This window comes from Galeopterus variegatus, unplaced genomic scaffold (genome assembly GCF_000696425.1).
Source record: "Galeopterus variegatus unplaced genomic scaffold, G_variegatus-3.0.2 Scaffold1520, whole genome shotgun sequence".
NCBI lineage: Eukaryota > Metazoa > Chordata > Mammalia > Dermoptera > Cynocephalidae > Galeopterus > Galeopterus variegatus.
This window is the reverse complement of record NW_007727631.1, coordinates 39,551-65,907: the sequence shown is the minus strand read 5'-3', so window position 1 is coordinate 65,907 and position 26,357 is coordinate 39,551. Positions and strand designations below refer to the sequence as shown.

Here is a 26,357-nt window from a genome sequence, read left to right as displayed (position 1 = left end):
TTAAAGTGCTTCTCCTGTCCTCCTTGTTTGGGTGTGCAATGGCATCTCTCTCCAGCCCTGGCTTTTGGATTTTTACTGATCCCTCTTACCCTCCCCCCAACACTCATACAAGCATCAGATGGAGCATATAAAAATTTGGGAAAGAACAGGGGAGGGAAAAATTCGGACCCATCTTATTTTAAGATTTTGGCATATTTCCTTCTAACCCTTTTTGTAAGCACTTTTTCCTTTACATAGCTTACATATCATTTTGTGTCCTTATCATCTTAAGCATTGTTCCATGTCAAAAAGTTTAAGCATTTTTCTGTGACTATGTAGTATTTCATTCTACTGATGCATTACCATTACTTAATCATTATTCTGATTAATGAAAACCTTTCCCATTTTGCTATTACAAATACACATCATGATGAACATCTTCAGCCCCAAGTTAGCTGGATTATGGCCTAATGACAGATTATTAAAAAAATAACTTGGCCAAAGGTTGTTAACATTTTGGGAATCTTCTAATAACACCAAACTACAGCAGAATGGATACTGTGCTACTGTTCTGAAGCAGTGCTATTTATACTTATAGCAAAACTATTTTTTTCTAAACCAAGTCTTACTTGCAACCTAAATAGAGAGAGAGAGATGCTAGGTTCCTCAGGCAGTGCAAACCTTTTGTTCAGCAGAGAGTAGTTCAGTCTGTGGAGTCCCCAAAGCACTCCTGGGAGTCAGAAGCTGGAACTGAGAGCCAGCTGTAGATAGAACTACCCATAGCTCCAGTGCAGGACACCGGGCTTGGGTAGGATGCTTCTGTTACAGTGCGGGTCTGAGGCTGCCAAGCCCACTGCACCAATATCAGCATCTGCATCAGCCCAAAGCTGCTTTTAGGGAAGAGGTTCCTGGAGTCTTCCCATTTACTCATCATGAGGCCTGTTATTTACTAAGCGCCTCTTGTGAATGGGTCCTGCCCTTTACTTTGAAATAAGTGCTATCATCCTCATTTTATGAAGGATGAAACTGATGCTCAGAGGGGTAAGGGACTTGTTCAAGGACAAATGGAGTTAGGGCTGAGATTCACTCCCAGCTCTATCTAGCAAACACTAAGCTGGCAGAGTAGAGTTAAGAGAGACTCAGGAGGCGGCCACTGTGAGTGCCAGATTTTATCAGGGGCTAGAGCCTGCACCCCACCAGCTTGCATCTGCTGAGGACACTATCCCCTACAAGGCACCAAATGAATCTGCAGTTCTAATGATGTGTCACCAGTCTGCCCTTGCTACTGGCTGTGTGGCTGCAAGATTGAGGAGATGAAGCCCAGCATGAGACTGAGAAAGGTCTCAGGTGCTGAGAAATAGAGGTTTCAAGGAAAAAGAGTATGTTCCCTGCTGTCTGCTGATGGAGTCATGCACAGATGTTAGGGCTCCTTGGCCTCCCTTCCTAACAGGCAGGTATCGCCAGAAACTTGAATGTTACAGACTAGACTAATATAGCTTTAGTATCCAGTGCAGAGAATATGGCCCTGGCCACAAGTCGCGCACAATTCTGTGTGCCAGAGACAGATAAAGCTTTGTGGACAAAGTGCTTTGCAACATGGTGAGATACCGTACAGTGGCTGGGGACAGAGCAATTATTTGTTCTTCCACCACCAGAACAGCCTTTTCCCACAAATTTCCACTAATAACTCAATCATTGCAAGACTCATGCAAAGGTTCACATCAACTCAGACTGGAGCAGCATGAGCAGCTGCTAACATAGAGTACTGAGTACATCATTTTATACTCAAATAGTACTTTATGTGCACAGGGCACATTGGTATACGTGATCTAACCTTACAACAGAACTCTTAGCTAAACCTTTCTAAGTTCCAACTGTCACCTGAGCAAACTTGAGGCTTGCAGAGGTAAAGTAACACACTCAAGGTTGTGACTAGTGAGTACCAGCACCAGTGCTCGATCCATGGACCGCCTGAGTGGAAAGCCCCTTCCAGGACAAGTCCTACTCTAAGTGCAAGCACCTGAGACTGGGGGACAAAATGTCTGTTCTATGCTGCTGACAAGCTCTTAGGGAACCAATGGACCTAAGTATAGAAGGCTTGTTCATGGCCTCCAAGGGTCCCCAGTCCTAGGACGCCTGACACTTGACTTGGAAAAAGCTCCCTACCTGGATACGGGATGGAGAGGAGAGTGAAGTCGGCATAGCGCTGGGCTTTGTCCACCTTCTCGGAGGAGGTTACACTACAAGACAGGGACACAATGTGTTATGGCATCACAACACACACAAACTCCCCAAATGAGTACTACAACAACTACAAATGAACCTTCTGCTAAAAAACAATTCTTCAGAGTTAAGAATGATTCCCTTCATCAGTACTTACTTTGAACAAGTAGGAAATCTAACTTCTCTGCCCCCTACTCCAACATATCAAATAAGAGAGGTCACTCCTTTTCCAATACTGCAGCAAGCCTCAACTGGAACCAGAAGTTGCAGAATGACCTTCCAGCTAAGCCCCATGAACGCATGCAGTGCGGCACTCTGACTTGGGAGGGTAGAGTCAGATGAGAGCCAAATAACGGCGATATGATCCAAAAGGGACCCTTTGGGGGGACTCTTTGCTCTACTGTCTTCTCTAATAATCACTGAGGCCACTTCTCCACAGGGTAGACAAATAGCATCTGAAAAGAAACACTGGGAACCATTCTGACAGGTGAAGGGAGGAAGGGGTAAAGGAATACTCAGACATCTGCAGATAGCTGAGCTGACTTCAGCCTCCATATGCCTTATTTTCTAAGACAATTTTTTTTTTCCTTTTTGTCTTTTTTCGTGACCGGTAACGGGATCGCAACCCTCAGTGTTGCGCCTGTACCACGACCGGCAACGGGATCGCAACCCTCGGTGTCGCGCCCGCACCGCGCTCAACCAGTGAGCGGACCGGTCTCTATATGGGATCTGAACCCTCGGCGGGAGGGCCGCCGTGCTCCCAAGCGCCGCACTCTACCGAGTGCACCACCGGGCCGGCCCTAAGACAACTTTTTAGAATAACTAAGACACTGTAAAAAAGAAAACCTTTAACAATATTTCAGAAAAAGCTCCTACAATTGCATCACCCTAATGGAGCTTCCATTTTTTAAAAGTTTCACATTATATGAAGTTGTGGTCCATATTTGTATTTCTATATAACAGTAGTCTCTAAAATAAAAATTAGGATACACTGATTTTTGTTGTTGTTGTTCTATTTTTTTTTTTTGTCTTTTTTACTGACCGGTAACGGGATCGCAACCCTCGGTGTCGCGCCCATACCGGGGACCGGCAACGGGATCGCAACCCTCGGTGTTGCACCCGCACCACGGGAACCGGTTTCCACATGGGATCCGAACCCTCGGCCGGAGCGCCACCGTGCTCTCAAGCGGCGCACTCTCCAGTGTGCCACCGGGCCGGCCCAGTTGTTGTTCTATTTTAAAAGAGATTCTAATCTACCAGAGATGGCATAGAACTTGGAGCCAGGAATAAAAAATAACAGGGTGTCTAAGAGGATGCAGAGAACATTAGAGACTCACAGCTCCTGCAGTCACTAACATATGACCTTGAGCAAGTTACTTAACCTCTCTGTGCTTCAGTTTCTTTCTGTAAAAGAGGGACACTACTACTTGCAGGGCTGTTTAAAGATACAGCGAGAAGAGCTGGTTGGTTAGCTCAGTTAGAGCATGGTGCTGATAATACCAAGGTCCAGGGTTCAATCCCTGTACCAGACAGCTGCCAAAAATCAAAAGTCATCAGTGAAGATACTGTGAGAGGAGACACAGAAAACCCTAGGCAGGAGGTCAGCATGTAGTAACTGCTATGTACTATAACCAACCCCGCATGTCTGTGAACATGCTGTCTCTGACTGTTTTGAGGTTCGTGCCCTGTACTCACTTCATGCCAAACTTCACCTTCTTATTCTCCACCATCAGGTCACAGATGTATTTGACCGACAGGTACCGAAGCAGCCTGATGTCATAGCCTCTGACCTTATCAAAAAGGTGCGTGTCTCCACTCCTGAAATAAAGAGCCAGAAGGAGAAGTTACATAGCATGTTCACTCAGAGAAGTCTGGGGGTGTGGAGCCCCTTCAAGAAGTATGGATGTCACTGGCAAGAACTTATGTTTCTCTTCTCCAGAAGCTACAGGAAGGGGACAGGCCGACTGGTTCCAGGGAGGGTGCAAAAAAGGTGACTTTCTAAGAGATTACCCAATCACTGGCACACATTTCAAAGAGGAGTACTTTGCAACTGGAAAAGGGAAAGGGCTTTCCAGCACTGCTTGACATTAAGCCAGAAGACTTGGGATAATCTCAGTTCTAAAAGGCAGCAAGCTGGTGGCCAATAGAGTCTTTGAACTTCCATTAGAGTTGATCTTCTCCTATTCCCCATTTATGACCATTTTTAGCCACATGACTTGCTCATATGTAACACTGAAATTCTCAGACTTTTTAGAGCTATTCTATCAACTGACTGTGAAATACTAGCAAGTGAATTCCCTCTACTAAGCAGCCTATGAAAGAGAAAGATAAAATTTTTCCAATCCCCAGGCCACCTTTTGATCAGCCACGCAGATATAGAGAGAAGAGAGAGTAAACAGTCATCAGGGAGCGCCGCCGCACTTCCCAAGCGGCGCACTATCCAGTGCACCACCGGGCCGGCCCCATCATCATTTTTTTTTTTAATGTCTACTGTTTTGTTGTCCCTGGCAGTCTCCTGGCCAAGAACAGTATCTGCTGCAAGAGATGACCTGGCTGAGGCAGAAGTCACCTGTTCTTAGGAGAAGAGCCAAACATTCTTGAGCACAAGCCAGGGCTACTGCTTTCAGAGCTAACTGGCAGAACCCGGATATAGCAAGATGCCCTTTCATGCACCGAGCTATGATGTGGGTAGCTGGATCTTACTACAGTGCTTGTGTGCATTCCAGAGATGCTTGACACCAGTTAAAGACTTTCCATGTGGTATAGACCATGCACAGGAGCTTTTTCTAAGATATCCTATAGTGCTGTTTTCTAAAAACATTTGGAAAGGGGATAGGGAAAGTATAACTTAGCCCATTTCCTCCCTTTACACAGGCTCGAAATACTGTTTTGTGTCCAGCTCGTCTTATGGCACGAATTTTGTAGCTGTGTAACTTCTAGCCTCTACATGTGCCTTCTAGATGTCTTCCACCAGTCTCCTAGGTGTGGACTGTAGCCCCTGCCCTGTCCTCAGTACCACGTGTGCTGTGCAACACCTGGCAGGCTGGTAGTTGACATCCTAGCTGCATGCTAGAAACTGTGGGGCTTTAAAACAAACACAGATGTCTGGGTCCTATCTTGGACCTGCAGCACCAGGAACCCTAGGGGTGGGATCTGAGATCCCGAATGCAGCCAGGACAAAGACTGTTCAGGAATCCAATAAAGTCAGCTTCCAGACAGAACTACTGGATGAAATTCAACAGTTCTATAGCAGGGGCATGGACTTGGTAGAAGGAAAAGAGCCAATCCACTTACCTGGACCAGTGATGTATATATACCATCAGTATAAACGTGGCCACCAAAGGCCAGAAGCCCTATCCCTAACATAAGCCCCTGACTGGAGCAACCCGGCACTGACCGTAGAGCACAGTCCTCCTCCGTGACGTCTTCCACATTTGCCCAGGCATCATCTGCACCCCCTGCCAGAGAAACCCGTCTGTCAGAACTGAGGCTGGTGGCATGGGGTTCCACCCAGGGGCTTCTTGACCAGCCTCTTTCCCCGTGGTGCCATGGATGGGCTGGGTCAACCAGGTCAACCCTCAAGAACAGCCCTCATGTCTCTTTCAGCACCATATGCCCCATATATCTGGCAGTTCTTTTTACCCCTCACATGAGGAAAGGAAGTCTCCTGTCTCCACCCAGCTCAGTCACACCCTCTACCTATGCTATTGTGGCTGTGGGTGGCTATTCTCTATGACTGGGTTCTTGTTCTTTGTCACAGAATGCTGCTCAGCACTCACCTGAGAAAAAATAGTTGTAGCCAGAGCGTCCATACAGCTCCCCCCATCCAGCCAGTGTGGCTGACCTGCAAATGTGCTGGGACAGAAAAAGCATTTTCAGGGTCAGCTGGTTTTCTGAAGCATGTACAGTTGAAGGAACACCTGGGACTCCTGATTCTTCCAGGCCAGTGAAAATTACCAGCATGGAGGCTACAGCAGTCAGTCTCGGGATGCCTAGAACTTAATCTATAGCCTTTATCAAGGGAGTCTCTCCCCACAAACAAGAAGCACCAGACTGTTACAAACAGTCATGGATAAGATTTGGCAGTTGTTGCATGCGTACCATGTGCGGGGCATGGTATGGAAACATTCACATCATCTTCTCACTATATTTTCACAACAAGCCCATGAGGAAGATGTGGCAGGCAGCATGCACTGCTGCTGTTTCACAGATGAAGAAGAGAGATGCAGGGAAGGTAAGTAATGAGTAAGGTCATACAATAAGGGGTAAGCTGACATTTCACCCAAACCCACCTACCTCCAAAGCCTATGTGCTGATCATATTTGGAGCTGTTTAGTGTACGGGGAACAACCTTCGCAGCAGGGTGGAGGAGGGGGATGACAATTAAGGGAGAAATGTTTGGAGACTTTTTAAAAGAAATTTAAGAAAATGTAATAGCTACAACTGTGCTTAAATATTCTTTTACTCTTTTTCTCATCACTGAGGGATCATTTTGAGTTAGAATTCTAGAGACCAGCACGATCTTCAATATCTAATTGTAAGGTTATACCTTTAAATAAATTGTGTTGGACAAGATGTAGCAGGATTGGGGGAGTGGGAGGAGGTACTTGGTGAGGGGAAGCACACCACCCCAGGGTTTAGCTAGAGGCTGGGAAGACGTAGCCCTGTAAGAGTGGAGAGGGGTGAAGCCCACTTCTGAATGGGTCACACAACTTGGCAATGTAAAGTGGGTCACTGGAAGTTTGCAAAACACTGAAGTCTTCTCCTTCTCTACCTAGAAGATAATGGGAAAGTGGGCTGGTCAGTTAGTTCACTTGGTTAGGGCACAGTGCTGATAACAGCAAGGTCAAAAGTTCTGATCCCCATACTAGTCAGCTGCGGGCCCCCCCCCCCCCCCGGAAAAAAAAAAAAAAAGAGATAAGAGGAAGGAAACTTTTTGGTGTTACCGAGCTACAGGAAAGGAGTGTAGGTGGGAACCACTAGGCCACCTTCTGGCTCTCCCTAAGGCAGTAGCAGCTAGGTATGGGTGTAGGCAACAGAAAAGCAACTTAGATATAACCTGGAGCAGGGTGGGGTGATTACTCGGTGCTGGGGTAAGAAAAAGTTCACGGGAGGTTGTCCTGGAAGCCTAAGGAGAATAAGGGCTGGGACTCCTGCCAGCCTAAGCAGGATACGGTCCAGTGAAGGCCATTTAACTTTTCCTGGGTCTAAAAGCATTTGGAAAATCTGATGAAAGCTATCAACCATCTCCAAAAAATATATATACACACCACAGTTAACCTACATTTCCAGTGGTCCCATTCATGGACCCATCCCCAGTACCCATTAAGAGCTCTTGCGATCAGCCTAGTAAGGAGCAGTAAAGTGGAAAGCTTTAGCAGTAAAAGATCAATCCCCAAGTTGAGGACCTCTAAGTCTCCACCGGTAAGGGGAGGTCTGATTCTCAAGAGCAAGACCACAGGAGGGTGGGCGGTTGTTTGCGTTCATTCAGCACACGTATTGTGCCCACCCTCCCCCGTTCAGCTAAGCTCCTAGCACCCGAGCTCATGATCCTTTGCATTTTTCTGTTAAATCTTTTCAGAGCAGACATACATCCTCTCCTTGGGTGTTAAGGTTTGAGATTCTCTTTCTGTCCCAATTCTCCCAAATCCCTTCTATTGTCCTTGTCTTTTTGGTAATTGAGGCAGCCAGACCTGGGCCAAGCAGGACTCATGCAGAGTCAGATGGAGAAGAATAAGTGAATGGGTCAAGTCCTTAAGAAGGGCACCAGATTTTTCAGGAAGGTCCCAAGCCAGTGCCGGGGGCAAGGGCTTAACCCTCTGAAGATTCTAACTTGATGCCTGTGCCTTAGCCTCAAGGATCCAATTTGTAACCCATCATTTCTGCACTTTAAACTTAGCTGTTGACTGAAAAAACAAACTAACAAACAAACAAAAAACTCTAAATGCTCTCCATTTACCTAATTAGGAATGGTCTCTGATTCTGCATGTGGACTAGTACTCCAGGATTTGCTAATGTAGTAACCAACTTTGGCACACAGAATAAAATTGGCTAACCTCTGCCCCTCACCTCTTAAGGGTATGAACAAAAAGAAAGATGAATTGTCCCAATTTTAACTGCCTAAATGCCAGACACAAGTATTGGGGAAGAAGATGGTATGGGAGAACATCTTACCCTTCAATGCTTGACGTGAGTTTTAAAAAGATTTTAGTATTTTATTTAGCCCAACATATCCAAAATATTATGTCAACATATAATCAATTGCTTTAAAAATTAATATTTTACTTTTTTGTATGAAGTCCTCAAAATCTGATGTGTATTTTACCCTCATAGCATATCTCAAGTAGGATGCTAAATTTTTAGCATTTAAAGGGATAGGTACTGCTGGCCAGTTTGATCACTTGGGAGAGCATGGTGCTAACACCAAGGCCAAGGGTTCTGATCCCTGTACAGGCCAGCCGCCAAAAAAAAAAAAAAATTAAATTAAAAAAAAAAAAAAAAAATATATATATATATATATATATTTTTAAAGGAATATGTAGTCCTGCCTCAAAATAAAGTTGTTTTTAACAAAAACTTTTACGTTGCTTTGGCTTTAAAATTTAAATTAACTGAAATGAAATAAAATTAAACATCTAGTTCCTCAGTTGTACTAGCCACTGAACTGAGCTTTGAAAGAAGCAGGAAGCAAGCATTTTTTTTGGCAGCTGGCTGCTATGGGGAACCAAATCCTTGACACTGGTGTTATAAGGCTGCATTCTAATCAAGGCAAGCATTTCTAAACATGCCCCATCCCCCCTTCCCCAACCTGGCAGAGGTAGTTGCCCTGAACTTGCATTGGTAATGACACTGCCACCATCACACTAGTTACCCAGTGCCTGCTGTGGGCCACACATTTGAAGGCCAGGTCCCCAGTTCACAACAGAAGCTATTCTCCTGCCCTTCCCAATCTCCCTCCAATTGTCTGTTCACGGGTCTACCTTCCCCACTACTTGAGCTCCACAGGGACAAGGACTGTCATGTTCATCTATCTCCCTAGAACTTAGCACAGGGCCCACTACTGCTTTATCCAGAGCAGCATCTTCCTGCTGACCATGCACTTACAGGCTGGTACTCTGCTAGGTGCTGGAAGGATGGCAGTAACACAAGGTCTCTGTCCCCACAGAGATTACAGCAGAGGTGAAAGACAGACCTTTAACATACTAGAATAAAGCATATGCAAGCAGGTATTAAGTGAGCACTAGTCAGGGGAAGTTAAGAGGTATGAAATAGCACCACACTGCCTAGATGAGAAGGTGCAAAGCAAAGGGAGAAGAAAGCAGGGTTACTGGCAAAGCCCTTGTCAACATTTAAAAATGCCAAAGCCGCCTCAGACCAATCCCTCCCAGCAACCCATCGCCACCCCTCTGCAATCAGTTGGTCTAGGGCTCTTTCCTCACAGGCCCACCTAGGATATAAATCTTAACAATCTGCCATACAACTCCCTACTAGACTAAGCCCCCAGAATCTGGAGCTATGTAGTGTGGCATTTCTCAAATGTATTCAGCAAAGTTCCTTCATGGTCGGCAAACAAAGGAGAAATATGAGAACTTGACAAAATTACATGGGTCTCTCTGTTACAGGACTTAGAGCCGTAACTATGTCAATATACATATCAATGTACTTTAAGTCTGGACACTGGAGCTTAGGTCAAATCTACTGTGCAGTATTTCTCACTCTTATTTGACAGGAATGCTTTTCACAAGTGTATCCTTAAACTGATGTTCTATGGAACCCACTTTGGGAACACTGGTTGGAGTATTTCCTATGCAATTTCTAGTAACAAGCACTGTGCTCCACAGAGCAGTGGTCTTTAACTGGAGCTCCAATAACTTCCAGGAATATGAAACTTCCCAAAGTGGTTTAAGAAGATCAGTTTCTAGGACCTAACTTCCATACATATTCTCCCTAAAACTGATCCACCTAAGACAGCCTTTGGCAGAGTCTCCTTTCCTGATTGCCCTTCTCCCACTTTACCAAAGGAAGGCATACCAGGGACTGAGACACACTCCTTCTCACTGCCCTGCCCTCAGCCACTTAGGCTGGGTGACTACAGCTGCGGTCCGTGTGCCACTGGATCCATGGTGCAGGCACCCAGCTCTGTTAGATGAGTGAATGGACTGCACTCTGCTCCTCTCCCTCCTCCAGGCTCTCTGTACTTCAGTCCACTCTTACTGGACTCACTTTCCTCAAAGTGCTGCTTGCATTCTGTATTTCCCTGCTGAAAAATCACAACTGCTCTCCTGACAAACACAAACACCTTGGTTGGCATTCATCTCCCTTCATTCAATCCCCTCCATCCTCTGCTTCTGACATGTACCCTCTACTCCTGTCAGGGAGGCCTCCTGGCCATCTCCTGTTCCCACCTCCAAGCCTTTCCAATGCCATATCATCTGCCTGGAACGTCTGCCTTCCCCTTCCTGTCAATCAGCATCCTGCCTGTCCTCCTACACTCTCAAGGCATGTCCCGCTCTCCAGGCTACTGGTCAGTCTGTCAGTCCACACCGATGCCCTTTATGGTGAATTCCTCTCACACCACAGAGATAGGCTCAAATCCTAGCTTTCTCACTGCATAAAATAAACTTAAGTTATTTAAACACTTGAGCCTTCATTTCATCTGTAAAACGGTAACACCCTTTACACCAAAAGACAGTAAGACAGGTCAAGTGAGAGCATACTAGAGAGCCAAATTCACAACCACCACTAGAATAATATGCTCCATGAAGGTAAGGATTTTAGACTGCTTTATATGCTGAGGTATCTCAAGGCCTGAAACAATCCCTGGCACAAAATACACTCTCAATAAATACTTGGTGAATCAAAGGATTGACAGGATGAACAATGTACTGACTTACTTGATTTAATCGATTTCATAAACATTTGATGTAGTTATGATTATTATTTCCACTTTATAGAAGAGGAAACTGAGACCTTGCAGAGGCAGGAAGTCACAGAGCCAGGAGTTGAACCTCAGCAGTCTAGCTCCAGATCACAGGGTGGGGTTCTCTGGTTTGAGTATCTCTTCCCTACCTAGAATCATCCTTGAATCAGAATTGGTCTGTTTCTCTGGCCTGCTTTCCACAGTACCAGGCACCCAGTTAACTACTCAACCCTTGCCTGGTAAATGCTGAAAACAATAAGACCCACACTTTTGCATTAAGTCAGTTACCCCAGAAGAGGGTCTTAGAGCGTGCAGTCATGGTTTGGGCCTTACCTTGCCCTTGAACAGGATTACTGGGCAGACAAACCGTCCTCTGCACCTGGCCATCTTGCTGCGGTTGATGAGGTCTTGCAACTTGCTCACTTGCACGGTGCTTTCAAACCTAACACAGGGCAAGAAAGGCAGGTCAGGCTGGCTTCTATGTGGGCGTGTTGTGTATGCATGTTTGTTCACACAGACCCCACACAAGGTCTGCATCATGTGTAAGCATATTCATTTGAAATTGAATACATGCTACAACTCCTAAATTCTAGAACACTGACAAAGTTTTCCAGGGGAAAAAAAGGTGTTAGAACAGGTATTAAAATTTGAAGTCCCCTGAGTTCAGAACCTAAGATGGAAAACAAGGTGAATTAAACTGAAGACATGGTATATAAAACAACTGCATCATGTGTAAGCATATTCATTTGAAATTGAATACATGCTACAACTCCTAAATTCTAGGACACTGACAAAGTTTTCCAGGGGAAAAAAAGGTGTTAGAATAGGTATTAAAATTTGAAGTCCCCTGAGTTCAGAACCTAAGATGGAAAACAAGGTGAATTAAACTGAAGACATGGTATATAAAACAAACAGAAATATACACAGGAAACTGAATACTGATTATATCTAAGGTATCCAGGTTTTTACTCTCACGGTAAGACCTGGTGCCCCAGGAACCCTCTGGAAATCATCAGGGCCATTCTGTGATCTTTTAGGGGGCAGGATGAGATAAAGGTTCATGGTCCACATGGCTATAAACGTTTGATAGCTCATTAACATTCCAATCATCTTTAACAGTCCAAATAGCTGACAAAGCAGGGAAAGCTGGGGCAAAGGAGGCGAAAGAGAAGCTCTCTGTGGCATTGAGAAGTGTAGTAGGTGATGCAATGGGTTTGGTAAGGGAGCTCCTAGAACAAAGAAGAGCCAGGTTTAGAATTGAACTGCAGCAAGGCACACCCACATCAAATCATGCCTCCCTAAAGAAAGGGTCTACTCTCACAGACTCACCTACCAACTCTTTGCAGAGGCCTCACATCAGCCAGTCAGAGTTTCCAATAGCAAGAGAAACAAGAGGCAAGAAAGTTAGAGTAGGAAGCTTTCCCAGCTATGCAAAGTAGCTGAGCAGAAGGGAGGAAAAACACTTATGTTCCTAAAAGGGTTGAACTTTCAGGCCAGGTCCTAGAGAGTATTTAATCCCTTCCACATCCTAATCCTTCTAGGAATCCACGTGCTATTGCATGGCTCCTCATGTACACATGCATCCACATACTGTTTCAGAAGGAATAAGTAAGTGCCTCCCACGCATCTGTGGGACCTTCCTAAGTGTATCTGGATGCTGTTGGGGTTAATAAAAAAATACAAAGTCTTAAAAACACTGAATTCTTAGTAAAAATATACCTACAAAGGCTACTAACTGTGGCTTGAGAATATAACAGTCAAGTGAGGGTCTGAAATTGCACTTAAAAAGGGATCTTCAAATAAATCCCAGGATCAATAGCTTGATGATTTTGGAAAGAGAGTAAGGGGGTATAAAAAGACTTTACACCTTCCATGGCGTATTTGTCTGTAAGGTCTTATTTAAGATGTAATTTTTGTAATTAAATTTTTGTTGTTGTTGAAAGAAGGAGTAAGAATTGAGAACTTGGGGAGGATGGGGTGCCTCTGCAAAGGGCCCGCAGGGTGGCATGGACCCAGCAGCCAGGCTCGAGCACACAGAGTTGAGCACCAGAGCACTGCTGCCTTCCCTCAGTCTCTCTAGGAAATAAAGAGGCACCTCAGTAGAGACAACTGCCGAGTTAGACTCAAGACTCCACCAGAATATAAACAGGGAACACAGAGTACTGCTCACAGTAGCCTTCCTTCCACCTACTGGTGGCTCCAGGCACTCTCACAGCTCTGGTCAGCACCATCTGTCCTCACTGACTCTCATATAGCTCATACCAGCAGCTCCCTCTAAACCTTAAATGTCTTAAAACTGCATTTCATTCTCCCAGTTGAGTTCTTCCATTCAGCAAACTTTCCTCAAAACCAAGGTGGAGAACTCGCCAGCATTTCCCTTTAAGGGCCTTGGAGCTGTCTTTTACTGTAGAGACACGCCTTTCGTTAGGCTAGCTAGTGGTTTATTTTCTGGTTCCCCTACTCAAAGAACCAGTTTAGTTTCTGTTTTCTCACTAGTTCCTGTTTTTATTTTCATTACCTCTTGTCCTTAGGATCTTTTTATTGCAGTGGTAAGCACTGAGCTGTATCTGGCACATGATACTCATAATTTAATGAATAAATGTAGGTGTACATATTTATGTTTGTAATATATGCACTGAAAGATGTTACCAGGTGGTGACATTTCTTCTGATATTTATTTAAATGAATTATTTGACTGGATTTTATTTTTCATGAGCATCATCTACACACAGATAAAACTATTTGCAAATAAAGAAAATGCTGCTGTCCCCTAACTTCCAGTGGAAAGTTTTCCCTGACCAGTACCAGATTTCTCAAAACTAGGTTGGCTGTTCCTACTAAGTGCCCCAAAACTTCCTGTGATAAATGTTACTGCTACTATTATTTAATAGTATGAGGCACGAAGCAGGGCTTATACCCACATTACCTGAGTTGGTCCTCATTAGTTCCTTTTTACAGATGAAGCAGGTTAGTGACATGAAATCATGAGGCTCGGGTCACAGAACAGGTGAGCAACGCAGCTGAGATTCTAAACCCTGGCGGGTGGCCACTGAGCCCACTGTTTTAACCACAATTCCCCAGTGCCTCACCTGTACTTCCCCTAATTCCAGCTCTTGTTATATTGTTCTTATTTATTGGTCTTTGTTACCTGCTAGACTTAAGGGTAGACTTCATCTATCTGGCTTCCAAATGGATCCCTGGGATCTACCACATAGCAGCAACTCAATGAACTCTAGTTGAAAAACACATGTTTGCCATTCAGAGATCCTTGTCCATGCTTCTATTCCCAGATGAGCCAGATTGGGGATGTTCTTTAACAGGACCAAACCACTTCCGGAATCCAGTTCTACCCTGTTGAACTCAGTCTAGTTAGTGTTATAGTAACACCCAAGCCAAATATGTAAAGCAACAAGAAAGTATTTCTTCCAACACAAACATACCTAAACTCCCTTCCCTTCAACAAATAGGCATCTCTCACTCAACATCACTTCAATGCCTTGCAAGGAGTGAAAAGGAAAAACAAACTCCAATATGTTCCCTAGAGTTAAGGATGTTCCACAGTGGCCCTGGCCTGGAACGTGAGGCTCTGCTAGACAAGGTGGGAGAGCTGTAGCAGCAAAAGAAAAAAAAGGCAGACAGGTAGACAGAGTAGAGTCAGGAAATCTGGCTTTTAACACCACTCCACTTACTACATCAGTGATCTTGGGCAAAGGTTTGTTACCTCTCTGGGCTTCAACTGCTTTGTCTGTAAAAAGGGGATGACAGTGTCTTCTTCACTGGGTGGCTACAGGACTTAAGTAAGCTGTGTGTGAAACGCTAACACCTGCCAAACAGTAGGCACCCAACGAACAGTTTCCTTCTCTTTAAAGGCTAGACTAAATCAGCACTGAACTTGTTTCCTTCCAGGAAAAGCTTCCATGAGGCAACAAACACAGATCCTCAATGTACTGTTACTAAGGGTGGTTTGGCATCACCTGGGAGCTTGTTAGAAAATGCCAAATCTCAGGCACTACCTCAGATCTACTGAATCAGATTCTGCATTGTTAACAAGATCCCCAGGTGATTTACTCACAAAGTCAATGTGCAGAAGAGGGATCTCAGTATATGGCAGCTCTTACTTCTAATGCTTACAACAAAAATGTCAAACCTGTATCAGCCATTTTTCTACAATTTTAGTTAGTCCTTGTAATGACTAACACAAAGTAGAAAATTACCAGAGAGAAAACTAACATCAAAGAGGTTAAATAATTTACTCAAGGTTAGTTACAAAGACAGGATGTAAATTCAGGACCTTAGGCTCTTAAGCTCTAGATACAATAAATGCTCTGAAACCTATCTTGACACAGCATACCTCCCACCTGTACTCACTAAGAAAAGGACACAGCTTCAGAGAGGTGAAGTGTGAAGTCAGCTGTCTTAAGACAATGAGCTGTAGCGTGGAATGAAAGAAATCTAGGGCTATGACTCCCAACTCCTCATCCTATGCCATGCTACCCTGCCATCTGACTTATCAAACCCTGCAGTAAATAAAGATGCCAATAAGGCTTAACACCTGAGGAAAGTGAGCCCTCCCTGCCCAGCTTCAGACTTCCTGGCCCTGGGGATGAGCTGTCAGGGCCTCTCCAGGCATGTACACTATGTTCACCTGATACTCACGTGTCTTTCTCCTTCTCAGAACTCTCATACTCCAGGAACACGATGTGCCGGGGGTAGTGGCCGCAGATATCGCCATTCACATTTGGAATCACGCTGAAACAGTAGTCTCGGCCAAACAGCTCCAGACATCTCTTCTCGATGCGCTCAACCTGCATAGAGGAGACCCAAGTATAAGATAAGACTCTGAGGTTCTGACAGTAAGAATTAGGCAGTCTGTGACCTGAAGAGGTCACTGGGAATGACATGTGCCTCTGTGATTATTATTCTTCAATGCCGGGAAGAGACATGATGCTGGGTAACAGGCCCTATGTGTAGTTCGTTAACCCATACATGGTATGCTTTGGGAAGAACCCTGAACCCAACAGTGTATGTGAAATTGTGTGTTGGACATCTGGCAGAGAGGAATAGAGCTTTCACTGGATTCAGAGGGGGAGTCCACAACCCATGAAATGTAAGAACTCTTGCTCTACTTTATTACAACTGGCACTAATCTATCATCTTCCCTTGGCACTAGATTCTTCCCTATTCTCCAGCCACAGACTAGTACCTAGAAGCTCTAGTTGGCATAATCACTAAAAGCTGCAGACAAAGCTGTCTCCTTACACACCATTTGCTTATGAAATAGAACAGCTCTCCTTCAAATTCATTTTGTTCACAGTTCAGGGAAAGGTCCACTAAGAAAAAGTCTTAAGACCTACAACTTCTTGAGGAGTTTGTAAGAGATCAGAAGGCCTGGACAGGCATAAACCCCAGCTGCAGTGAAAGTCAGGTGTAACTTACAACAACCCTAATCTTCAAGACTATAAGATGGAAGAGGGGTCCAGAAAAACCACCTGCCTTCTATAGCCACTCATAAGACCCTCCATTAAAAGTACTTTAAACACCAACAGGAAGGGGAAAAACTCAATGGCTTAAATTATGGACCTTCAAATTTCTTTTTCAAGGCACACAAGCATCATTAAAAAGCCTTTTAAAAAAATGCAAGTTCCAGGTTCCTCCACCCAGAAATTGACTCAGTAGGTCTAGGTGGGACCAAGGAATCTTTATTTTTCAAAAGTACCCCAGATAATGCTGAAACTCCGGACTATGCTATGAAAAATACTTGGTCATTTGGAAAGTTAGGAAGCCCCATTCTTACTAAAGTCTTCTCTGGGTTACCTCAGAGAACAGCAAATGCCAACTATAGCATGTCCCCGGCCTAAGTAATCTCTGGAGCCAAACCAGAGTTTTGTGGCCCAAGATGAAACAGATTCCCACTGGAAAACCTGTTGCTAAAGCTGCCAAAACCACTTGGGTAATGAGAGATGGCAGGGTCAGTAAGAATCCCATCAGACTGCAATGGCCTGACCAGACCGGAAGCTCCCCAGGTCTGGTGATAAAACGATTGAGGGGAATCCCAGGGGAGGGGGAAAAAAATAAAGAGGAACTGAGGTCTCCTTTGATAAAGGAACAGAGGTAGTGTGGGCTGGTTTCCTGCTCTACAAGGGAAGGAAAAGGTCGGGCCTAAGTCATGCTGAGACCTTATAAGGAGGCAACCCATTCCGTTCATCTCTTGACTTCATTCTGCCCCACTATCCCAGCTCCTTCATTCTGATCTGTGACCTGGAGGAATCCTCTGTTTTGCTTAGACTGGGGGTTTTGTGCCCTGTCACCGACCCCTCCCTAAAGCACTTGAAGCAGGAGAATAACCTAAGTTCCTCCTCTCTAAACTTTAAACCTGGCCCCTCAGCTCTGATCCTTGACCTCCAAACCCCTTGTCTCAAACCAAAAGGACAGCCCTCTTTGGCTCATTCAGGCTCTAGTTCCTCTTTTCATGGTTTTTAAGCCCGCCGCCTACTCTCCGGATCCAGACCTTGGAGAACTCTCTTCTTTCTCGGCAGGGAGGTACCACTCCTACTTTCCTCTGACCCCTGACCTCACTCTTTCCTCTGTAACTCCCCAAGTCCGGGGGCTTCTCCTGCACCTCCAGGCTCACCTTAGAGCCGCCCGTACCGCTGCCGTCTTTGGCCCGGTATTGAGTCCGAGAGAACTCCTCCAGCAGCTCCCCGAGTCCCGGCTCCTGCGGCGGCGGATTGCCCGAAGATGCCGAGGACTCCGCCGAAGCGGCGGCAGCGGCCCCAGCGCCGGCCATAGTTCAGCCTTGAGTCCCCTCAGTGTGCCTCAGGCCCGTCCATGGTACCTGACGGCATCGACTCTGACTCTGAAACCTCCCGCACCGCTTCAGCCACCGCCTTCTCCTTTCACTTCCGGCCCCGCCCCGCCCCGCCGGATGTTTACTCCAGCCCTGACCAATCGGAGCCCGGATGCCGTGCCCTGCCCACGATTGCCCGCCCACCCCCCTGCGCGGAGCGATCCAAGTTGGGGGCGGGGGGGCCGCCGCCGCCACTCGCAGATGCCGCGTGCTCTGCCCCACGGGGTTTCCCCTGGGGAAGCCGGACTGAACCACTGGGGCTTCCTGGGGGGTGGGAGTGTAGGACCTTAGAGGAAAGAACCATTGGAGAAGCAGGGGAAGAGTGGAGTGAACCATTAAGGGAGAGGAGGGAACGCTCGGAGGCAAGAAATTAATGTTGGCAATTATAATAGCAATAGTAACTAATAAGGAAACAGCATTTCATAAAGCTGTTTTCTTCCACTACTCCTCACAACGTCCCTGTGAGTGTAGTGCTTATATCATTAACCCTATTTAAGTGAGGAAGAAACCCGGAGTCAGGGAGGTGAAGTGACTGGCTTGAAATTCAGAGACTGAAAAGCCACTTACTTTTTTTCAGTATTCGTCTGTTAGTGGAATATTTCAAACATTCACACAAGTGGAGACATTAGTCTAATGAACCCTCATGTATCCGTTAGCTGGTTTCAACGATAACCAACATATGCCAGTTTAATCAATCCGTGAAGGAAATCATTTTATAGCAAATCCCAGACATCACATTATTTCATCTATGAAAGCTAAAGTATTTATTTCTAATAAATAAGCCTCTTTAAAAAAAATCCATAACCACAAGACCATTAACCTACCTAACTAACAACATTAACGTGGTGTAGTACCAAGTCTGTGTTCCGTTTTCTCAGATGGTGTTGGGAAAATAGAACAGTTTGGTCAGGGCCCTCGCCTTGGGTCCAGTTGGGTGTGGTTCAGCATCCTTTGTAAGCAAATTGTGTGTGTGTGTGTGTGTGTGTGTGTGTGTAGTGCGCATGTGCACCAATGTGTCTTTTTGGTTTTGTTGTTACTCTTGTGTTCTTAAGAGGGAGAGAGAGGGAGAGAGAGAGTGTTTGGAGCAGGCAGGCGGGCGTCGGCCTCAGGCATCCGCCCGGCACAGCCATGCTTTCCAATCTATGGCTCCAAGGACCTGTTTGCCGGTTACCTAGCTCATAGACCTACGTGAAGGGGTCTGGTGACCCAGCCTGGTGTATGAAGGGTTTGTGACCCAGTGTGTGAATGGGCTTGAGGGGGTCTGGGAGCTCCAGACCCAGCCCTAGCTCAACCATCGGCCCAGTCGGCAGGACTACCAGCAGGTAAAAGAGCCCGACAACTGGCATGGTCGTGGAGCTAGATAATTGGCGTCACGACCAGGATTAAGAGCGCTACAATTGGCGCTGTGAGGATTCCAGGCCTTAAGGTAGCCAGACAGATGGTCTCACAAATGTAATTCTTTCTTTGGTAAACTTTTTATTTAAGTATGACATATGTACCAGCACCCGAGAAGCCCCACTCCTGCCCATTCCCATGTAACTTGTCCCTCCCTACCCCCTACCCCCAAACCAGGTAATCACTATCCTGACTTCTAATACTATAGATGAGTTTTGACTATTTTTGAACTTTAGTCAAATGGAATCACCATATGTAATCTTTCATGTTTGGCTACTTCCCCTCAACATAATGCCCTTAAGGCAATATTATACTTATTATTCTATGTTTTTACATGTAATAATTTTTTTTTTCCTTTTTGTCTTTTTTCATGACCGGCAACGGATCGCAACCCTCAGTGTCGCACCCGTGCCGTCCCGGGACCGGCAACGGGATCGCAACCCTCGGCGTTGGTCCCTGCACCTCGCTCAGCCAGTGAGCGGGAACTGGTCCGTATGTGGGATCCGAACCCTCGGCGGGAGCGCCGCCACGCTTCCCAAGCGGCGCACTGTAGCAGTGCGCCACCGGGCCGGCCCCTACATGTAATAATTTTAATTCTCGTTGCTATTCTATTGAATGAATGAATATATGACAACTTATTTATTTAATTGCTGATGTGCATTTATAGTGTTTCAGGTTTGGGGCTATTAAAAATTATGCTGTAATGAATTATTTTATAGACTTTTTTGGTGAACCTATATATATATATATATACATTTCTCTTAGGTATACACTGTTAAATAAAAATTATAGGAGGCCATTGTTTTGGACTAAGTTCCTGCACTAGGTCCTAAAAGACCAGACTAAAAGTCAAAATGCAATCACCCCTGCTAAATTCCATGTCACTTAATCTGTAGTCTGACCTTCCCAGAAGTCAGGAGAAAGATAACAGCCAATCTCCCCAGGGCAGTTTAAATCTTCAGTAGGTGTAATAATGAAGTTCCCTCTGCTTAAATCCTTACACAAAAGAGACAGCCTTAAGTAACCTGATTTTATTTTTCTATTATTTTGTCTTTCTGTCCCCACCTTACGAGAAAGGTAACTTTGAAATGACCAGTCTGCTTTAAAAAAATTTTTTTGTTTATTTATTTATTACGATTTTTTGTTTACATTCTAAAATGTTGCGGAGCAGTCTGCTTTTCTCTGTTTCTGATTTCTTTACCTTTTTCTGTCTATAAAACCAACCTCCTCTGCTTGGTTCACTAGAACACTTAATCTGTTTTATGGAATAACGTGTTACCTGATTCTAGAATCTCAATAAAGCCAATTGGAAAACGGGAGAGAAAAAAGCAATAAAGCCAATTGAGATCTTCAACTAAATTCGTTGTAATTTCATTCTTTGACAATACCAAGATGTGGAACTACTGAGTTATATGGCTGGTGTATGTGTAACTCTATAAGAGTTTTCCCAGGTGGTTGCGCCCATTTACATCCCCACCTGCAAAACATGAGAGTCCAGTTGCTCTGCATCTTTTCCAATACTTAGTAATTTTCAGTTTAGGAGTTCTGTTGAGAATGTAGTAGTATCTTAATGTGCTTTTTAAAAATCAACTTTATTGCACTATAGAGCACGTACACTCACTCCAATTGTACATTTTGTTGGGTGTTGCTGAATTATAAAATCACCACCATAATCAAGGTATTGAACATTTGTATCATCCGCAGAAAGTTCCCATCCCAGTCAGCCCCACCTGTGTCCTGTCCCCATCCCAGGCAACCACCGATTTGCTTTCTGTCGCTAGACTTTCCCTATAAATGGAATCATCTGGTGTGCACTCTTATGTGTCTGGCTTCTTTCAGCATAGCTGATTTTAGTTTTAATTTGCATTTCTTTGATTAATAAAGTTGATCTTCTTTTCACACATTTATTGCTGATTTGAATACACTCTTTTGGGTAGTGCTTATTGTCTTTTGCCCATTTTTCTATTGGTTTGTCTGTATTTCTCTTATTGATTTGTAGAAGATGTTTGGATATTCTGGATATGAGTTCTTTAATGAAATGTATTTATCACACATATCTTCTCTCACTCTGTGGCTAGCCTTTTCACTCTCCTAATGTGCCTTTGGATAAGTAGAAGTATTTAATTTTAATGTAGTCCAATTTATCCACTTTTTTTTATTGTAAGATGAGCACTTTGTATGTCAAGGTTAAGAAATCTCTGCCCACCCCAAGGTCCTGAAGATTTTTTAATGCTTTTCTTCTAGAAAGTCTTAGTGTCATTTCATTTGTATTTAGGTCTATGATGATTCATCTGGAATTCTTTTTTTCTTGTTATCCAAGTTTTTTTATTTATTTAGTGTGAAATAGGAGCAAAAGGTAATTTATTTCCATATGGATATTCAATCAACCCAACACCATTTATTGAAGATGCCATCTTTTTCCACTCACTGCGGTGTCACCTTTCATAAGTCAAATGGTTGCGTTTGGGCATAAATGTCATTTCAGAGGTGGTTGGTTCCAACCAAGATGCAAACAAGATCTATATGTTGCATTTGACATATATCTTAAGTCCCTTTTATTTCATAACAGTTGTCCTCTCTTTCTTCTTCTTTTTTTTTTTTTTTTTTTAAAGATGACCGGTAAGGGGATCTCAACCCTTGGCTTGGTGTTGTCAGCACCACGCTCAGCCAGTGAGCAAACCAGCCATCCCTATATAGGATCCGAACCTGGGGCCTTGGTGTTATCAGCACCGCACTCTACCGAGTGAGCCACGGGCCGGCCCTCTTTCTTCTTCTTCTTTTTTTTTTTTGTTTCTTTTTTACCCTTATTTGTTGAAGACACTGAATCGTTTTTCTGTAGAATTTTCTATATTCTGGCCATGGCTTTTGCATTCCACAGTATCATTTTACTTGTATCTCGATTTCCTATAGTCTATAAACCAGGCATTAGCTCTAAAGGGTGGATATATCCAGGTTTGAGATGTTTGTAAAATGATTTTCTAGGTGGTGCCGTTTGCCGCATATTGCATCGCTTCAATGCGTTGACTTTTCTTTCTTTTTTAGATTTTAAGATTGATCAGAGGGCTCAGGTATTCTCAGCCTGATTCAGCCATTTCAAAGTTCCCCATCAGAATGTCACCTGATGTTTTTAGCAGCTGTTGATGGTATTGCCTAGTTCCATTATTTCTTGAAAGTTTGCAAAATTGTGAAATTCTAATCCTATCATTCTCTCTATATTTACTAGCAGAATTCTCCTTTAAAGAAGAACTTGTCAGGTCCAGCCTGTGGCTCATTCGGGAAAGTGTGGTGCTGATAACACCAAGGCCATGGGTTCGGATCCCATATAGGGATGGCCGATTCACTCACTGGTTGAGTGTGGTGATGACAACACCAAGGCCATGGGTTCGGATCCCGTATAGGGATGGCTGATTCACTCACTGGCTGAGCGTGGTGCTGACAACACCAAGCCAAGGGTTGAGATCCCCTTACCGGTCATCTTTAAAAAAAAAAAAAAAAAGAACTCATCAACTCTTTGTTTACTCAGAAATATAGATTATTGTCAAGCAGGATAAAACCTTGATTTTTTCACTTTACTTATCAGTTTTTGCAATATGACCAAGCAGTATTATTTTTTAGAATCAGTATGAACTCATAGATTTTAATGTGTTTTATATTTTGTGGGTTTTTTTGGCAGCTGGCCAGTACAGGATTTTATGTATTTTAATCCATTGCAGTCATTGTTCTTCTGAAATGTAAATGGTCTGGGATGTGCTTCTAAATGATGAGGGAGGCAGGGCTGGGAGTGGGAGTGGAAGTGAGGGAATAGGTAATGAGAAAATTGGGTGATGGGTACATAGGTGTTCATTATACTATTTTGTTTACTTTTGTATAGATTAGAAAATTCTCCTTTTAGAATGTTAAACAAACACATAAAATTGCTCCATCTGGTGATGAAAATATTCTGGAATAAGATAGTGGTGATAGAGGCACAATGTGTGAACATACTAAAAACCACTGTATTGTATAGTTTAAAAGGATGAATCTTATGGTATGTGATTTATATATAAATAAAAGCATTAAAAAAATTGTCCCGTCCTTGGTCCAAGGGAGCCCCTTCAAGTTGACTGATATCTTTTTGTTTTTTTCTTTTGGTAGGGGAGGGGGACGGTGGGCTCGTCCAGGGTGATATATTTTTGTCTTGACCGCTGCAGTCTTTGATGGCTTTCTTGTTTTCTGGTATCACAAGATGTTCCAGGTTCATCTCACTCATTTCCTCTTCCAGACCTGAAATCAGCCATTTCTTCAAGGAGGGCTGATTCCTGATTCCTTTTATCAGGAAATGTTATATAAAGACCATAATCTGGATGCTAGGAGTTCCCATTGTGTTGGGTTGGTCCTTGTTTCTAGGCCTTTTCAGGGGACAGATCTAACAAATACATTTTCACTTCATTTTGTTTTTGAAAGAGAAAATTACATCATGGGTTTATTCTAATGTTTTCAATTCAAGATATATGTTTTTTGTTTTGGCAGCTGGCCTGTATAGGGATCCAAAGGATATATGCTTTATTAACCTCTGATTTTATATTTGTATTTCTTTTCTCTTATCCCCCAAATTTCAGGTCCTAACATCATTGACATAATCACTTATTTAGTGTATTTTACCGTATACACTAGTTCTAATGTAACAATACCAAAAGGTCAAGGGTTTGTTTCTTCATACCAGCCAGCCTCCAAAAGAAAAAAAAAAATAATTAAATTAACAAATAATATGATTATTATTTGTAATAATACAAATTAAAGTCAGTTTTTGTTTGCTTTGTAGTTCTTTTCTTAGAAATATTCCTTTAAGGATGCACATTAAATCTCTATGTTTAAAGTCATTTAAAAATAATTCTCAGGCTGGCCAGTTAGCTCAGTTGGTTAGAGCTTGGTGTTACAATACCAAGGTCAAGGGTTCAGATCCCCAAACTGGCCAGCTACAAAAAAAAAAAAAATCTATTTGGTTAAGTCTCCAACTTGATATACAATGAGGTCATTTGCTTAATTTTATTTTCTATGTTTAGTCACTGACAAGCCTGTTGGGCCTCCCTAATGTTGGGAACTGCAGATGATTTGGTTAGGCCAGAACACCCCCAGTCCTCCAGCACAAGGTTTCTTAATCTTGAGTTTGTATCAGAACTCTACCAGACTTCTGCAGTGCTTGTTAAAACAAAGAGTGTTGGGCTACCACCTGAGTTTCTGGTTCTGTTGGTCTGGGGTGGGGCCCACAATTTTATATTTCTAAGTTTCCAGGGGCTGCTGCTGCAGCTGATCTGGGGACCCCACTTTGATAACCATTGCTACAGAATAGCCCATGAGGCAGACAATTGGCTGCATCACTATTGAACCATGGGCAAGTTACTTCCCCTGAGTCTGTTTCCTCCCCTGTAAATGGTGCAATAATTCCTGCCTCCTCATAGAGTTGTGAGGTGTGATAATGTATGTAAAGCATTTAGTAATGCCCAGAACATAACAGGTACTCAATATATGGTGGCTGCTCAAACTACCAACAAAGTACCTGTAATATAAACAGCTTACACTTGTATCTGAATGTACTCATGGGCCAGGCACTATTTGGAATACTTTCATATGGTAACTCATTTACTCCCCAATTTAACAAACTCCATCTTGCATTTGAGGAGACCAAGGCATAGAAAAGGTGAAGGAAGGACCCCCACAGATAGCAGGGCAGGACTCTGCAGCCAGGCAGGCTGGTGCCTGAAACCACACTCTCCACACTGATGCCATGCTGGCATGGTGCTCACTCCGTAGTGTTGGAGCTAATTGTGTGGGGACCTTGGATCATTTACTCATCAAACATTTTTTCTGGGGGAGGTGGGGCACTTGGCTAGTACTGGGATCCAAACTCATGACCTTGGTCTTAAAAGGCTGTTCTATAACAAACTGAGCTAACTGGCCAGCCCACATCAAACATTCTTGAGTACCCTTCTCCATGACAAGTCTTGTTTTGAGCAGGGGATTCAGGGACGAATAAGACCCTCCCTCCTTCCAGTGAGCTGACTATGGGAAGAACCTAGTGCTCAGAGATTTAATGATGGATGAATGAAAAATAATTTTCTCTGAAACATGGATGTTTGTATCAAACTAGTAGAGAGTTTGTTTAAATGACAAATTCCTGGGTCCCATCATAGGCCAGCCAATCAGAGCCAATTTCGTGGCGTCCCAGAGCCTACATGTTTACAAGTAGAGGAGTAAAGAGCATTTATCTTTTTCTTTGGCAGCTGGCCTGTACAGGGAACTGAACCCTTGACCTTGGTGTTTCAATGCTGAGTGCCAACCGACTGAGCCAAGTGGCCCGCCCTCAGAATCTTGTTGCCATCCCCTTCTGAAGGTTTGATAATTTGAATCTATAAAACAAACGGACAATAAATAGGTTGTTACAGGGCCACTCGGCTCCTGGTTCGGCTTGCCAAAATTAGTTACCAGGCACAGGTCCCTCTGCCTGCCCCCTTTCAAAAGTAACCCACTCAAAAGTCAAATGTTGGTGAAACGGAAGTCAGCTTTTATTTAGGAATACTGATGCCATGAGGAGAGATGTTGGCCAATCCCATCTCTCTGGTAAACATGATGGAGAATGGCCAGACTAAAGCCATCTCAAAGACTCAGGTTTACCGAGGGGGTTTTAAAGAGGGGTGTATGTATTGCTATAGCAATAGCTACACTAGTTGTCTGGTTAGGGCCATTCATAGCTAAAGCCAAATGTTTCATTATTTTAGTTACATAAAGTTTCCATTTGTATTGTCAGGGCTAGGGCTCAGGTCCTTCAAACCCACTGTACAGACTGGGTCACCAGACCCCTCACATGCAGGCCCATGGTAGGTAACTGGGAAAGATCCCGGGAGCCATTGGCAGCTTGCAGCGGCAGGCGGTGGCCTCTCGGGACATCCCGGGGGCCCTGACAGCAACAGCCTCCAGCAGTAGTAGTGACCTCTCCGCCGCCGCTGCTGGCTCTGT

At 44.1% G+C, this 26,357-nt stretch overlaps 1 protein-coding gene across 2 annotated transcripts in view; it reads right to left on the bottom strand.

Moving 5' to 3' along the window:
- The window catches only part of MTMR14 (myotubularin related protein 14), a 45,015-nt gene extending 26,962 nt beyond the window's left edge, over positions 1-18,053 (bottom strand). For both annotated transcript variants that reach the window (XM_008577468.1, XM_008577469.1), the window contains exons 1-7: positions 17,754-18,053; positions 15,779-15,927; positions 11,456-11,564; positions 5,982-6,057; positions 5,600-5,660; positions 3,898-4,020; positions 2,146-2,219 (exon numbers count right to left, since the gene is read on the bottom strand). In XM_008577468.1, the coding sequence (XP_008575690.1) occupies positions 2,146-2,219; positions 3,898-4,020; positions 5,600-5,660; positions 5,982-6,057; positions 11,456-11,564; positions 15,779-15,927; positions 17,754-17,909 (748 nt within the window). In that variant the 5' untranslated portion in view covers positions 17,910-18,053. The remainder of the gene's footprint in view (positions 1-2,145; positions 2,220-3,897; positions 4,021-5,599; positions 5,661-5,981; positions 6,058-11,455; positions 11,565-15,778; positions 15,928-17,753) is intronic.
- Positions 18,054-26,357: the final 8,304 nt, after the last annotated feature.